General features: G+C 35.2%; 1 protein-coding gene across 1 annotated transcript in view; it reads left to right on the forward strand.

Annotated features, from left to right (window-relative positions):
- LOC146729884 (uncharacterized) overlaps window positions 1-19,709 on the forward strand; it is a 67,000-nt gene that overhangs the window by 27,202 nt on the left and 20,089 nt on the right. The window contains exon 2 of the mRNA XM_085494701.1: window positions 15,632-15,697. Coding sequence (XP_085350827.1) covers window positions 15,632-15,697 — 66 coding nt within the window. The remainder of the gene's footprint in view (window positions 1-15,631; window positions 15,698-19,709) is intronic.

Genomic DNA, 19,709 nt, shown 5'->3' on the forward strand with positions numbered 1-19,709 from the left:
AATATGTTATGAATGAATAGACCATGGTAACCATGCGTAAACACTATGGATATTGTCTCCTGTGAATATGTTATGAATGAATAGACCATGGTAACCATGCGTAAACACTATGGATATTGACTCCTGTGAATATGTTGTGAATGAATAGACCATGGTAACCATGCGTAAACACTATGGATATTAACTCCTGTGAATATGTTGTGAATGAATAGACCATGGTAACCATGCGTAAACACTATGGATATTGACTCCTGTGAATATGTTGTGAATGAATAGACCATGGTAACCATGCGTAAACACTATGGATATTGACTCCTGTGAATATGTTGTGAATGAATAGACCATGGTACCCATGCGTAAACACTATGGATATTAACTCCTGTGAATATGTTGTGAATGAATAGACCATGGTAACCATGCATAAACACTATGGATATTGACTCCAGTGAATATGTTGAGAATGAATAGACCATGGTAACCATGCATAAACACTATGGATATTGACTCCTGTGAATATGTTGTGAATGAATAGACCATGGTAATCATGCGTAAACACTATGGATATTGACTCCTGTGAATATGTTGTGAATGAATAGACCATGGTAACCATGCGTAAACACTACGGATATTGACTCCTGTGAATATGTTGTGAATGAATAGACCATGGTAACCATGGGTAAACACTATGGACAATGACTCCTGTGAATATGTTGTGGATGAATAGACCATGGTAACCATGCATAAACACTATGGATATTGACTCCTGTGAATATGTTGTGAATGAATATACCATGGTAACCATGCGTAAACACTATGGATATTAACTCCTGTGAATATGTTGTGAATGAATAGACCACGGTAACCATGCATAAACACTATGGATAATGACTCCTGTGAATATGTTGTGGATGAATAGACCATGGTAACCATGCGTAAACACTATGGATATTGACTCCAGTGAATATGTTGTGAATGAATAGACCATGGTAACCATGCGTAAACACTATGGATATTAACTCCTGTGAATACGTTGTGAATGAATAGACCATGGTAACCATGCATAAACACTATGGATATTGAATCCCGTGAATATGTTGTGAATGAATAGACCATGGTAACCATGCGTAAACACTATGGATATTGACTCCTGTGAATATGTTGTGAATGAATAGACCATGGTAACCATGCGTAAACACTATGGATATTGACTCCTGTGAATATGTTGTAAATGAATAGACCATGGTAACCATGCGTAAACACTTAGGATATTGACTCCTGTGAATATATTATGAATGAATAGACCATGGTAACCATGCGAAAACACTATGGATATTGACTCCCGTGAATATATTGTGAATGAATAGACCATGCTAACCATGCGTAAACACTATGGATATTGACTCCTGTGAATATGTTGTGAATGAATAGACCATGGTAACCATGCGTAAACACTATGGATATTGACTCCTGTGAGTATGTTGTGAATGAATAGACCATGGTAACCACGCGTAAACACTTTGGATATTGACTCCTGTGAATATGTTATGAATGAATAGACCATGGTAACCATGCGTAAACACTATGGATATTGACTCCCGTGAATATATTGTGAATGAATAGACCATGGTAACCATGCATAAACACTATGGATATTGACTCCTGTGAATATGTTGTGAATGAATAGACCATGGTAACCATGCGTAAACACTATGGATATTGACTCCTGCGAATATGTTATGAATGAATAGACCATGGTAACCATGTGTAAACACTATGGATATTGACTCCTGTGAATATGTTGTGAATGAATAGACCATGGTAACCATGTGTAAACAATATGGATATTGACTCCTGTGAATATGTTGTGAATGAATAGACCATGGTAACCATGTGTAAACACTATGGATATTGACTCCTGTGAATATGTTGTGAATGAATAGACCATGGTAACCATGCGTAAACACTTTGGATATTGACTCCTGTGAATATGTTGTGAGTGAATAGACCATGGTAACCATGCATAAACACTATGGATATTGACTCCTGTGAATATGTTGTGAATGAATAGACCATGGTAACCATGCGTAAACACTTTGGATATTGACTCCTGTGAATATGTTGTGAATGAATAGACCATGGTAACCATGCGTAAACACTTTGGATATTGACTCCTGTGAATATGTTGTGAATGAATAGACCATGGTAACCATGCGTAAACACTATGGATATTGACTCCTGTGAATATGTTATGAATGAATAGACCATGGTAACCATGTGTAAACACTATGGATATTGACTCCTGTGAATATGTTGGGAATGAATAGACCATGGTAACCATGTGTAAACAATATGGATATTGACTCCTGTGAATATGTTGTGAATGAATAGACCATGGTAACCATGCGTAAACACTATGGATATTGACTCCTGTGAATATGTTGTGAATGAATAGACCATGGTAACCATGCGTAAACACTTTGGATATTGACTCCTGTGAATATGTTGTGAGTGAATAGACCATGGTAACCATGCATAAACACTATGGATATTGACTCCTGTGAATATGTTGTGAATGAATAGACCATGGTAACCATGCGTAAACACTTTGGATATTGACTCCTGTGAATATGTTGTGAATGAATAGACCATGGTAACCATGCGTAAACACTTTGGATATTGACTCCTGTGAATATGTTGTGAATGAATAGACCATGGTAACCATGCGTAAACACTATGCATATTGACTCCTGTGAATATGTTGTGAATGAATAGACCATGGTAACCATGCATAAACACTATGGATATTGACTCCAGTGAATATGTTGTGAATGAATAGACCATGGTAACCATGGGTAAACACTATGGATATTGACTCCCGTGAATATGTTGTGGATGAATAGACCATGGTAACCATGGGTAAACTCTATGGATATTAATTCCTGTGAATAAGTTATGAATGAATAGACCATGGTAACCATGGGTAAACACTATGGATATTAATTCCTGTGAATATGTTATGAATGAATAGACCATGGTAACCATGCGTAAACACTATGGATATTAACTCCTGTGAATATGTTGTGAATGAATAGACCATGGTAACCATGCATAAACACTATGGATATTGACTCCAGTGAATATGTTGTGAATGAATAGACCATGGTAACCATGCGTAAACACTATGGATATTGACTCCAGTGAATATGTTGTGAATGAATAGACCATGGTAACCATGCGTAAACACTATGGATATTGACTCCTGTGAATATGTTGTGAATGAATAGACCATGGTAACCATGCGTAAACACTATGGATATTGACTCCTGTGAATATGTTATGAATGAATAGACCATGGTAACCATGTGTAAACACTATGGATATTAACTCCCGTGAATATGTTGTGAATGAATAGACCATGGTAACCATGTGTAAACACTATGGATATTGACTCCTGTGAATATGTTATGAATGAATAGACCATGGTAACCATGTGTAAACACTATGGATATTGACTCCTGTGAATATGTTGTGAATGAATAGACCATGGTAACCATGTGTAAACACTATGGATATTGACTCCTGTGAATATGTTGTGAATGAATAGACCATGGTACCCATGCGTAAACACTATGGATATTAACTCCTGTGAATATGTTGTGAATGAATAGACCATGGTAACCATGCATAAACACTATGGATATTGACTCCAGTGAATATGTTGAGAATGAATAGACCATGGTAACCATGCATAAACACTATGGATATTGACTCCTGTGAATATGTTGTGAATGAATAGACCATGGTAATCATGCGTAAACACTATGGATATTGACTCCTGTGAATATGTTGTGAATGAATAGACCATGGTAACCATGCGTAAACACTACGGATATTGACTCCTGTGAATATGTTGTGAATGAATAGACCATGGTAACCATGGGTAAACACTATGGACAATGACTCCTGTGAATATGTTGTGGATGAATAGACCATGGTAACCATGCATAAACACTATGGATATTGACTCCTGTGAATATGTTGTGAATGAATATACCATGGTAACCATGCGTAAACACTATGGATATTAACTCCTGTGAATATGTTGTGAATGAATAGACCACGGTAACCATGCATAAACACTATGGATAATGACTCCTGTGAATATGTTGTGGATGAATAGACCATGGTAACCATGCGTAAACACTATGGATATTGACTCCAGTGAATATGTTGTGAATGAATAGACCATGGTAACCATGCGTAAACACTATGGATATTAACTCCTGTGAATATGTTGTGAATGAATAGACCATGGTAACCATGCATAAACACTATGGATATTGACTCCAGTGAATATGTTGAGAATGAATAGACCATGGTAACCATGCATAAACACTATGGATATTGACTCCTGTGAATATGTTGTGAATGAATAGACCATGGTAACCATGTGTAAACACTATGGATATTGACTCCTGTGAATATGTTGTGAATGAATAGACCATGGTAACCATGCATAAACACTATGGATATTGACTTCTGTGAATATGTTATGAATGAATAGACCATGGTAACCATGTGTAAACACTATGGATATTGACTCCTGTGAATATGTTGTGAATGAATAGACCATGGTAACCATGTGTAAACACTATGGATATTGACTCCAGTGAATATGTTATGAATGAATAGACCATGGTAACCATGCGTAAACACTATGGATATTGACTCCAGTGAATATGTTGTGAATGAATAGACCATGGTAACCATGCGTAAATACTATGGATATTAACTCCTGTGAATATGTTGTGAATGAATAGACCATGGTAACCATGCATAAACACTATGGATATTGACTCCAGTGAATAAGTTGTGAATGAATAGACCATGGTAACCATGCGTAAACACTATGGATATTGACTCCAGTGAATATCTTGTGAATGAATAGACCATGGTAACCATGCGTAAACACTATGGATATTGACTCCTGTGAATATGTTATGAATGAATAGACCATGGTAACCATGCGTAAACACTATGGATATTGTCTCCTGTGAATATGTTATGAATGAATAGACCATGGTAACCATGCGTAAACACTATGGATATTGACTCCTGTGAATATGTTGTGAATGAATAGACCATGGTAACCATGCGTAAACACTATGGATATTAACTCCTGTGAATATGTTGTGAATGAATAGACCATGGTAACCATGCGTAAACACTATGGATATTGACTCCTGTGAATATGTTGTGAATGAATAGACCATGGTAACCATGCGTAAACACTATGGATATTGACTCCTGTGAATATGTTGTGAATGAATAGACCATGGTACCCATGCGTAAACACTATGGATATTAACTCCTGTGAATATGTTGTGAATGAATAGACCATGGTAACCATGCATAAACACTATGGATATTGACTCCAGTGAATATGTTGAGAATGAATAGACCATGGTAACCATGCATAAACACTATGGATATTGACTCCTGTGAATATGTTGTGAATGAATAGACCATGGTAATCATGCGTAAACACTATGGATATTGACTCCTGTGAATATGTTGTGAATGAATAGACCATGGTAACCATGCGTAAACACTACGGATATTGACTCCTGTGAATATGTTGTGAATGAATAGACCATGGTAACCATGGGTAAACACTATGGACAATGACTCCTGTGAATATGTTGTGAATGAATAGACCATGGTAACCATGCATAAACACTATGGATATTGACTCCTGTGAATATGTTGTGAATGAATATACCATGGTAACCATGCGTAAACACTATGGATATTAACTCCTGTGAATATGTTGTGAATGAATAGACCACGGTAACCATGCATAAACACTATGGATAATGACTCCTGTGAATATGTTGTGGATGAATAGACCATGGTAACCATGCGTAAACACTATGGATATTGACTCCAGTGAATATGTTGTGAATGAATAGACCATGGTAACCATGCGTAAACACTATGGATATTGACTCCTGTGAATATGTTGTGAATGAATAGACCATGGTAACCATGCGTAAACACTATGGATATTGACTCCTGTGAATATGTTATGAATGAATAGACCATGGTAACCATGCGTAAACACTATGGATATTGTCTCCTGTGAATATGTTATGAATGAATAGACCATGGTAACCATGCGTAAACACTATGGATATTGACTCCTGTGAATATGTTGTGAATGAATAGACCATGGTAACCATGCGTAAACACTATGGATATTGACTCCTGTGAATATGTTATGAATGAATAGACCATGGTAACCATGCGTAAACACTATGGATATTGTCTCCTGTGAATATGTTATGAATGAATAGACCATGGTAACCATGCGTAAACACTATGGATATTGACTCCTGTGAATATGTTGTGAATGAATAGACCATGGTAACCATGCGTAAACACTATGGATATTAACTCCTGTGAATATGTTGTGAATGAATAGACCATGGTAACCATGCGTAAACACTATGGATATTGACTCCTGTGAATATGTTGTGAATGAATAGACCATGGTAACCATGCGTAAACACTATGGATATTGACTCCTGTGAATATGTTGTGAATGAATAGACCATGGTACCCATGCGTAAACACTATGGATATTAACTCCTGTGAATATGTTGTGAATGAATAGACCATGGTAACCATGCATAAACACTATGGATATTGACTCCAGTGAATATGTTGAGAATGAATAGACCATGGTAACCATGCATAAACACTATGGATATTGACTCCTGTGAATATGTTGTGAATGAATAGACCATGGTAATCATGCGTAAACACTATGGATATTGACTCCTGTGAATATGTTGTGAATGAATAGACCATGGTAACCATGCGTAAACACTACGGATATTGACTCCTGTGAATATGTTGTGAATGAATAGACCATGGTAACCATGGGTAAACACTATGGACAATGACTCCTGTGAATATGTTGTGAATGAATAGACCATGGTAACCATGCATAAACACTATGGATATTGACTCCTGTGAATATGTTGTGAATGAATATACCATGGTAACCATGCGTAAACACTATGGATATTAACTCCTGTGAATATGTTGTGAATGAATAGACCACGGTAACCATGCATAAACACTATGGATAATGACTCCTGTGAATATGTTGTGGATGAATAGACCATGGTAACCATGCGTAAACACTATGGATATTGACTCCAGTGAATATGTTGTGAATGAATAGACCATGGTAACCATGCGTAAACACTATGGATATTAACTCCTGTGAATACGTTGTGAATGAATAGACCATGGTAACCATGCATAAACACTATGGATATTGAATCCCGTGAATATGTTGTGAATGAATAGACCATGGTAACCATGCGTAAACACTATGGATATTGACTCCTGTGAATATGTTGTGAATGAATAGACCATGGTAACCATGCGTAAACACTATGGATATTGACTCCTGTGAATATGTTGTGAATGAATAGACCATGGTAACCATGCGTAAACACTTAGGATATTGACTCCTGTGAATATATTATGAATGAATAGACCATGGTAACCATGCGAAAACACTATGGATATTGACTCCCGTGAATATATTGTGAATGAATAGACCATGCTAACCATGCGTAAACACTATGGATATTGACTCCTGTGAATATGTTGTGAATGAATAGACCATGGTAACCATGCGTAAACACTATGGATATTGACTCCTGTGAGTATGTTGTGAATGAATAGACCATGGTAACCACGCGTAAACACTTTGGATATTGACTCCTGTGAATATGTTATGAATGAATAGACCATGGTAACCATGCGTAAACACTATGGATATTGACTCCCGTGAATATATTGTGAATGAATAGACCATGGTAACCATGCGTAAACACTATGGATATTGACTCCTGTGAATATGTTGTGAATGAATAGACCATGGTAACCATGCGTAAACACTATGGATATTGACTCCTGCGAATATGTTATGAATGAATAGACCATGGTAACCATGTGTAAACACTATGGATATTGACTCCTGTGAATATGTTGTGAATGAATAGACCATGGTAACCATGTGTAAACAATATGGATATTGACTCCTGTGAATATGTTGTGAATGAATAGACCATGGTAACCATGTGTAAACACTATGGATATTGACTCCTGTGAATATGTTGTGAATGAATAGACCATGGTAACCATGCGTAAACACTTTGGATATTGACTCCTGTGAATATGTTGTGAGTGAATAGACCATGGTAACCATGCATAAACACTATGGATATTGACTCCTGTGAATATGTTGTGAATGAATAGACCATGGTAACCATGCGTAAACACTTTGGATATTGACTCCTGTGAATATGTTGTGAATGAATAGACCATGGTAACCATGCGTAAACACTTTGGATATTGACTCCTGTGAATATGTTGTGAATGAATAGACCATGGTAACCACGCGTAAACACTTTGGATATTGACTCCTGTGAATATGTTATGAATGAATAGACCATGGTAACCATGCGTAAACACTATGGATATTGACTCCCGTGAATATATTGTGAATGAATAGACCATGGTAACCATGCGTAAACACTATGGATATTGACTCCTGTGAATATGTTGTGAATGAATAGACCATGGTAACCATGCGTAAACACTATGGATATTGACTCCTGTGAATATGTTGCGAATGAATAGACCATGGTAACCATGCGTAAACACTATGGATATTGACTCCTGTGAATATGTTATGAATGAATAGACCATGGTAACCATGTGTAAACACTATGGATATTGACTCCTGTGAATATGTTGTGAATGAATAGACCATGGTAACCATGTGTAAACAATATGGATATTGACTCCTGTGAATATGTTGTGAATGAATAGACCATGGTAACCATGCGTAAACACTATGGATATTGACTCCTGTGAATATGTTGTGAATGAATAGACCATGGTAACCATGCGTAAACACTTTGGATATTGACTCCTGTGAATATGTTGTGAGTGAATAGACCATGGTAACCATGCATAAACACTATGGATATTGACTCCTGTGAATATGTTGTGAATGAATAGACCATGGTAACCATGCGTAAACACTTTGGATATTGACTCCTGTGAATATGTTGTGAATGAATAGACCATGGTAACCATGCGTAAACACTTTGGATATTGACTCCTGTGAATATGTTGTGAATGAATAGACCATGGTAACCATGCGTAAACACTATGGATATTGACTCCTGGGAATATGTTGTGAGTGAATAGACCATGGTAACCATGCGTAAACACTATGGATATTGACTCCTGTGAATATGTTGTGAATGAATAGACCATGGTAACCATGCGTAAACACTTTGGATATTGACTTCTGTGAATATGTTGTGAGTGAATAGACCATGGTCACCATGCATAAACACTATGGATATTGACTCCTGTGAATATGTTGTGAATGAATAGACCATGGTAACCATGCGTAAACACTTTGGATATTGACTCCTGTGAATATGTTATGAATGAATAGACCATGGTAACCATGCGTAAACACTATGGATATTGACTCCAGTGAATATGTTGTGAATGAATAGACCATGGTAACCATGCGTAAACACTTTACATGGTAAATACTTCATTCCATATTCAGTTTAAAATTCTAAAATAAGCACTTTCACATTTCATTACCGGAATGGGAATTCCATAACTTGGTGAGTGTGTGGTTGAACAATGCTGATATTGATAGTGCACATGTATTGGGGTGACTGATGACCCATGTCAAATCTTTTTCATTTCTTGACGATATCTTCAATCCCTAAATTTTGAAGTGTATTTTGTTCGATTAAAAAAAAGCTATTTTTGACTTCTTTTTTAAAAACTACCAGCTTGCCGTGTATTTTTTAAACTTTTTGGTAAAAATTCAATTTTTGCCTTTGTTTTGAGAACTACCAGCCCTGTACCTTTGGTGGTGTTTTTTTCATTTTGTGGTAATATCTTCAATTCTCAATTTTTAGCTCTGCTGTCATTGGTAGGTGGCAGAGTGGAGCTGTTTATATAAGTGATTGTCTGTTTCTTGTTTGTCAACAATTGCATTTTCGACTTCTACTTGAAAACTACAATCTTAATTGCTTTAATACATGGTATGTAGGTACCTTGGGTGGATCTATGTCAGATTTGTTCATTTATAACGATATCATCAATTCACTATTTTGGGTTAATATTTTTGTTATTTGTGGTAAAATTGTTATTTTTGACTTGAAAACTGGCAGCATGATTATTTTGATACTTGGTATGTGTATATACCTTGGGTGAATCTCTGTCAGATTTGTTCATTTTGTGACGATCTCTTCAATTCTTTATTTTCAGTCCCCATTCAATAGAAGTTGGAAACGAGGATATTATAATTCAGTTTCCATTCATCCGTTCATCCAACCATCCATTCTTTTGTAGTCGTATTTCAGAACCTTTTGAACCAAATTTGTTCATTCTTTGCATGTGCCTATTATTAAGGGGGAAGATTTCCCACTATGTAGAAAAATGCTACTCGAAATTTGTGTTTTAAATTAAAAGTTCATTCTAGGAAGAAATATTCATTAACAATAATAGTGGTGATGGAGTTGGGATGGGGTGGGCGTGTCATGTGACTAATAATATGCATAACTTGCATATCTCAAGCACTGTTCTAGATATAAACTTACAACAGCACTATAATAGAGGTATTGGACAACAGATCAGATGAGCATATATGGTCATGTTACCTCATTTGACTTGGTTTGATTTCAGAATGTAAAAAAACTACTTAGATTTTTTATATCTATTTGTTTAAATTCTAAATTTTTAGAATAACAGATAATATCCCACTAACATAGTATAAAATAAATAAATTTATAAATGAAATGCCTAGGACAGATAATATTCCACTATTATAGTATAAAATAAATAAATTTATAAATGCAATGCCTAGGACAGATAATATCCCACTAATATAGTAAAAAATAAATAAATTTATAAATGCAATGCCTAGAACAGATAATATCCCACTAATATAATATAAAATAAATAAATTTATAAATGCAATGCCTAGGACAGATAATATCCCACTAATATAATATAATATAAAATAAATAAATTTATAAATGAAATGCCTAGGACAGATTATTATCCCACTATTATAGTATAAAATCAATAAATGTATAAATGAAATGCCTAGGACAGATAATATCCCACTAAAATAGTAAAAAATAAACAAATTTAAAAATGCAATGACCAGGACAGATAATATCCCACTAATATAATATAAAATAAATAAATTTATAAATGAAATGCCTAGGACAGATTATTATCTCACTATTATAGTATAAAATCAATAAATTTATAAATGAAATGCCTAGGACAGATAATATCCAACTAATATAGTATAAAATAAATAAATTTATAAATGCAATGCCTAGAACAGATAATATCTCACTAATATAGTATAAAATAAATAAATTTATAAATGAAATGCCTAGGACAGTTAATATCCCACTATTATAGTATAAAATAAATAAATTTATAAATGCAATGCCTAGAACAGATAATATCCCACTAATATAATATAAAATAAATAAATTTATAAATGCAATGCCTAGGACAGATAATATCCCACTAATATAATATAATATAAAATAAATAAATTTATAAATGAAATGCCTAGGACAGATTATTATCCCACTATTATAGTATAAAATCAATAAATGTATAAATGAAATGCCTAGGACAGATAATATCCCACTAATATAGTATAAAATAAATAAATTTATAAATGCAATGCCTAGGACAGATTATTATCTCACTATTATAGTATAAAATCAATAAATTTATTAATGAAATGCCTAGGACAGATAATATCCAACTAATATAGTATAAAATAAATAAATTTATAAATGCAATGCCTAGAACAGATAATATCTCACTAATATAGTATAAAATAAATAAATTTATAAATGAAATGCCTAGGACAGTTAATATCCCACTATTATAGTATAAAATAAATAAATTTATAAATGCAATGCCTAGGACAGATAATATCCCACTAATATAGTATAAAATAAATAAATTTATAAATGCAATGCCTAGGACAGATAATATCCCACTAATATAGTATAAAATAAATAAATTTATAAATGCAATGCCTAGAACAGATAATATCCCACTAATATACTATAAAATAAATAAATTTATAAATGAAATGCCTAGGACAGTTAATATCCCACTATTATAGTATAAAATAAATAAATTTATAAATGCAATGCCTAGGACAGATAATATCCCACTAATATAGTATAAAATAAATAAATTTATAAATGAAATGCCTAGGACAGATAATATCCCACTATTAGTATAAAATAAATAAATTTATAAATGCAATGCCTAGAACAGATAATATCCCACTAATATAGTATAAAATAAATAAATTTATAAATGAAATGCCTAGGACAGATAATATCCCACTAATATAGTATAAAATAAATAAATTTGTAAATTAAATGCCTAGGACAGTTAATATCCCACTAATATAGTATAAAATAAATAAATTTATAAATGAAATGCCTAGGACAGATAATATCCCACTAATATAATATAAAATAAATAAATTTATAAATGCAATGCCTAGGACAGATAATATCCCACTAATATAGTATAAAATATATAAATTTATAAATGCAATGCCTAGGACAGATAATATCCCACTAATATAATATAAAATAAATAAATTTATAAATGCAATGCCTAGAACAGATAATATCCCACTAATATACTATAAAATAAATAAATTTATAAATGAAATGCCTAGGACAGTTAATATCCCACTATTATAGTATAAAATAAATAAATTTATAAATGCAATGCCTAGGACAGATAATATCCCACTAATATAGTATAAAATAAATACATTTATAAATGAAATGCCTAGGACAGATAATATCCCACTATTAGTATAAAATAAATAAATTTATAAATGCAATGCCTAGAACAGATAATATCCCACTAATATAGTATAAAATAAATAAATTTATAAATGAAATGCCTAGGACAGATAATATCCCACTATTAGTATAAAATAAATAAATTTATAAATGCAATGCCTAGAACAGATAATATCCCACTAATATAATATAAAATAAATAAATTTATAAATGCAATGCCTAGAACAGATAATATCCCACTAATATAGTATAAAATAAATAAATTTATAAATGAAATGCCTAGGACAGATAATATCCCACTATTAGTATAAAATAAATAAATTTATAAATGCAATGCCTAGAACAGATAATATCCCACTAATATAATATAAAATAAATAAATTTATAAATGCAATGCCTAGAACAGATAATATCCCACTCATATAGTATAAAATAAATAAATTTATAAATGCAATGCCTAGGACAGTTAATATCCCACTAATATAATATAAAATAAATAAATTTATAAATGCAATGCCTAGGACAGATAATATCCCACTAATATAGTATAAAATAAATAAATTTATAAATGCAATGCCTAGGACAGATAATATCCCACTAATATAATATAAAATAAATAAATTTATAAATGCAATGCCTAGGACAGATAATATCCCAATAATATAGTATAAAATAAATAAATTTATAAATGCAATGCATAGGACAGATAATATCCCACTATTATAGTATAAAATAAATAAATTTATAAATGCAATGCCTAGGACAGATAATATCCCACTAATATAATATAAAATAAATAAATTTATAAATGCAATGCCTAGGACAGATAATATCCCACTAATATAGTATAAAATAAATAAATTTATAAATGCAATGCCTAGGACAGATAATATCCCACTAATATAATATAAAATAAATAAATTTATAAATGCAATGCCTAGGACAGATAATATCCCAATAATATAGTATAAAATAAATAAATTTATAAATGCAATGCATAAGACAGATAATATCCCACTATTATAGTATAAAATAAATAAATTTATAAATGCAATGCCTAGGACAGATAATATCCCACTAATATAATATAAAATAAATAAATTTATAAATGCAATGCCTAGGACAGATAATATCCCACTAATATAGTATAAAATAAATAAATTTATAAATGCAATGCCTAGGACAGATAATATCCCACTAATATAATATAAAATAAATAAATTTATAAATGCAATGCCTAGGACAGATAATATCCCAATAATATAGTATAAAATAAATAAATTTATAAATGCAATGCCTAGAACAGATAATATCCCACTAATATAATATAAAATAAATAAATTTATAAATTAAATGCCTAGGACAGTTAATATCCCACTATTATAGTATAAAATAAATAAATTTATAAATGCAATGCCTAGGACAGATAATATCCCACTAATATAATATAAAATAAATAAATTTATAAATGCAATGCCTAGGACAGATAATATCCCACTAATATAGTATAAAATAAATAAATTTATAAATGCAATGCCTAGGACAGATAATATCCCACTAATATAATATAAAATAAATAAATTTATAAATGCAATGCCTAGGACAGATAATATCCCAATAATATAGTATAAAATAAATAAATTTATAAATGCAATGCATAGGACAGATAATATCCCACTATTATAGTATAAAATAAATAAATTTATAAATGCAGTGCCTAGGACAGATAATATCCCACTAATATAGTATAAAATGAATAAATTTATAAATGCAATGCCTAGGACAGATAATATCCCACTAATGTATAAAATAAATAAATTTATAAATGAAATGCCTAGGACAGTTAATATCCCACTATTATAGTATAAAATAAATAAATTTATAAATGAAATGCCTAGGACAGATAGTATCCCACTAATATAGTATAAAATAAATAAATTTATAAATGCAATGCCTAGGACAGATAATATCCCACTAATGTATAAAATAAATAAATTTATAACTGAAATGCCTAAGACAGATAATATCCTACTAATATAGTATAAAATAAATAAATTTATAAATGCAATGCCTAACACAGATAATATTCCACTATTATAGTATAAAATAAATAAATTTATGAATGCAATGCCTAGGACAGATAATATCCCACTATTATAGTATAAAATAAATAAATTTATAAATCACAATGTTTTCTGATATTTCACAGGTGTAAATTCTTCACTGAAATGATTTTCCTCAAGAATGTTTAGAAAACAATCCCCTTCAGCTGAGTTATATATTGTCTGTAAATTAATTTGATATGTAAATCAAATATATGGTATATGTAAATTAGTAGTCTTTCAACCAGTGTAGTTGATACATATGAGTACTAACTATAGCTTTGTCTGTACCGACCTCACCTCAGTCCATTAGGTCAGTCATCTTTACTCTCCCTCTGTGTTGAAGGGAATACTCTGCTTCTGAGCATTTTGAAATTATTGTTTTGAGTAAGGTAGTAAGCTAGGCCGTTTCAATCAGTTCATTGTGGATGTATATAATAGTATCTAGATCATGTAAATCAATGTATAGAAATCAAAAATGGACTTCTACAATCAAATGTTACTTTGTATTCATACTTAATTTTATACATACAGATACAAGATCTTTAGAAGAAGTGTTTGAAAAAACTTGCAAAGTTACACCACAACCAGTCTATCCAGGTATGAATGACAGCATAATAATTCCTGCATAGCAATGCAACACAGTGCCCAAATCATTCCTCTGTTTAATTGATGTAAAATAACTGACAAAACTGACCAATGTGACAACACTGTGTGACACTAGAACACTGGTGACAACACTGTGTAGCAACACCGGTGACAACACTGTGTAGCAGCACTGGTGACAACACTGTGTAGCAGCACTGGTGACAACACTGTAGCAACACTGGTGACAACACTGTGTAGCAACACTGATGACAACACTATGTAGCAGCACTAGTGAAAACACTGCAGCAGCACTGGTGACAACACTGTAGCAGCGCTGGTGACAACACTGTGTAGCAACCAACACTGTAGCAGTGCTGGTGACAACACTGTGTAGCAACACTGGTGACAACACTGTGTAGCAACACTGGTTATAACACTATGTAGCAACACTGTGTAACAGCACTGGTGAAAATGCTGTGTAGCAGCAATGATGACGACGCTGTGTAGCAACACTGGTGACAACACTGTGTAGCAACACTGGTGACAATTGGGTGTAGCAACACTGGTGACAACACTATGTAACAGCACTGGTGACAACACTATGTAGCAGCACTGGTGACAACACTGTAGCAACACCGGTGACAGCACTGTGTACCAACACTGGTGACAACACTGTGTAGCAACACTGGTGACAACACTGTGTAGCAACACTGGTGACAACACTGTGTAGCAACACTGGTGACAACACTGTGTAGCAGCACTGGTGACAGCACTGTGTAGCAACACTGGTGAAAACACTGTAGCAACACTGGTGACAACACTGTGTACCAACACTGGTGACAACACTGTGTAGCAACACTGGTGACAACACTGTGTAGCAACACCGGTGACAGCACTGTGTACCAACACTGGTGACAACACTGTGTACCAACACTGGTGACAACACTGTGTACCAACACTGATGTCAATAATGTAGCAACACTAAAGAAAACATGGTGTAGCAACACTTGTGACAACACTGTGCATCAACACTGGTGACAACACTGTGTAGCAACACTGGTTACAACACTATGTAGCAACACTGGTGACAATTGGGTGTAGCAACACTGGTGACAACACTGTGTAACAGCACTGGTGAAAATGCTGTGTAGAAACACTGGTGACAACACTGTAGCAACACCGGTGACAGCACTGTGTACCAACACTGGTGACAACACTGTGTACCAACACTGGTGACAACACTGTGTACCAACACTGATGCCAACAATGTGTAGCAACACTGGTGACAACACTGTGTAGCAACACTGGTGACAAGACTATGTAGCAATACTAATGAATACATGATGTGGCAACACTTGTGACAACACTGTGTAGCAACACTGGTTTCAACACTATGTAGCAACACTGGTGACAACACTGTGTAGCAACACTGGTGACAACACTGTGTAGCAACACTGGTTACAACACTATGTAGCAACACTGGTGACAATTGGGTGTAGCAACACTGGTGACAACACTGTGTAACAGCACTGGTGAAAACGCTGTGTAGCAGCACTGGTGACGACGCTGTGTAGCAACACTGGTGACAACACTGTGTAGCAACACTGGTGACAATTGGGTGTAGCAACACTGGTGACAACACTGTAACAGCACCGGTGAAAACACTATGTAGCAACACCGGTGACAGCACTGTGTACCAACACTGGTGACAACACTGTGTACCAACACTGGTGACAACACTGTGTACCAACACTGGTGACAACACTGTGTACCAACACTGGTGACAACATTGTGTAGCAACACTTGTGACAACACTGTGTAGCAACACTGGTGACAACACTGTGTAGCAACACTGGTTACAACACTATGTAGCAACACTGTGTAACAGCACTGGTGAAAACGCTGTGTAGCAGCACTGGTGACAACACTGTGTAGCAAGACAGGTGACAACACGATGTAGCAACACTGGTGACAATTGGGTGTAGCAACACCAGTGACAACACTGTGTAACATCACTGGTGACAACACTATGTAGCAGCACTGGTGACAACACTGTGTAGCAGCACTGGTGACAACACTGTGTAGCAACACTGGTGACAACAGTGTAGCAAAACCGGTGACAGCACTGTGTACCAACACTGGTGACAACACTGTGTACCAACACTGGTGAAAACACTGTACCAACAGTGGTGACAACACTGTGTAGCTACACTGATGCCAACAATGTGTAGCAACACTGGTGACAGCACTGTGTAGCAACACTGGTGACAGCACTGTAGCAACACCGGTGACAGCACTGTGTAGCAACACTGGTGACAACACTGTGTACCAACACTGGTGAAAACACTGTGTACCAACACTGGTGACAACACTGTGTAGCTACACTGATGCCAACAATGTGTAGCATCACTGGTGACAACACTGTGTAGCAGCACTGGTGACAACACTGTGTAGCAACACTGATGACAACACTATGTAGCAGCACTAGTGAAAACACTGCAGCAGCACTGGTGACAACACTGTAGCAGCGCTGGTGACAACACTGTGTAGCAACCAACACTGTAGCAGTGCTGGTGACAACACTGTGTAGCAACACTGGTGACAACACTGTGTAGCAACACTGGTTATAACACTATGTAGCAACACTGTGTAACAGCACTGGTGAAAATGCTGTGTAGCAGCAATGATGACGACGCTGTGTAGCAACACTGGTGACAACACTGTGTAGCAACACTGGTGACAATTGGGTGTAGCAACACTGGTGACAACACTATGTAACAGCACTGGTGACAACACTATGTAGCAGCACTGGTGACAACACTGTAGCAACACCGGTGACAGCACTGTGTACCAACACTGGTGACAACACTGTGTAGCAACACTGGTGACAACACTGTGTAGCAACACTGGTGACAACACTGTGTAGCAACACTGGTGACAACACTGTGTAGCAGCACTGGTGACAGCACTGTGTAGCAACACTGGTGAAAACACTGTAGCAACACTGGTGACAACACTGTGTACCAACACTGGTGACAACACTGTGTAGCAACACTGGTGACAACACTGTGTAGCAACACCGGTGACAGCACTGTGTACCAACACTGGTGACAACACTGTGTACCAACACTGGTGACAACACTGTGTACCAACACTGATGCCAATAATGTAGCAACACTAATGAAAACATGGTGTAGCATCACTTGTGACAACACTGTGCATCAACACTGGTGACAACACTGTGTAGCAACACTGGTTATAACACTATGTAGCAACACTGGTGACAATTGGGTGTAGCAACACTGGTGACAACACTGTGTAACAGCACTGGTGAAAATGCTGTGTAGAAACACTGGTGACAACACTGTAGCAACACCGGTGACAGCACTGTGTACCAACACTGGTGACAACACTGTGTACCAACACTGGTGACAACACTGTGTACCAACACTGGTGACAACACTGTGTACCAACACTGATGCCAACAATGTGTAGCAACACTGGTGACAACACTGTGTAGCAACACTGGTGACAAGACTATGTAGCAATACTAATGAATACATGATGTGGCAACACTTGTGACAACACTGTGTAGCAACACTGGTTTCAACACTATGTAGCAACACTGGTGACAACACTGTGTAGCAACACTGGTGACAACACTGTGTAGCAACACTGGTTACAACACTATGTAGCAACACTGGTGACAATTGGGTGTAGCAACACTGGTGACAACACTGTGTAACAGCACTGGTGAAAACGCTGTGTAGCAGCACTGGTGACGACGCTGTGTAGCAACACTGGTGACAACACTGTGTAGCAACACTGGTGACAATTGGGTGTAGCAACACTGGTGACAACACTGTAACAGCACCGGTGAAAACACTATGTAGCAACACCGGTGACAGCACTGTGTACCAACACTGGTGACAACACTGTGTACCAACACTGGTGACAACACTGTGTACCAACACTGGTGACAACACTGTGTACCAACACTGGTGACAACACTGTGTAGCAACAC

Source organism: Saccoglossus kowalevskii, chromosome 20 (assembly GCF_978046115.1).
Source record: "Saccoglossus kowalevskii chromosome 20, keSacKowa6.1, whole genome shotgun sequence".
NCBI classification, from domain to species: Eukaryota; Metazoa; Hemichordata; class Enteropneusta; family Harrimaniidae; genus Saccoglossus; species Saccoglossus kowalevskii.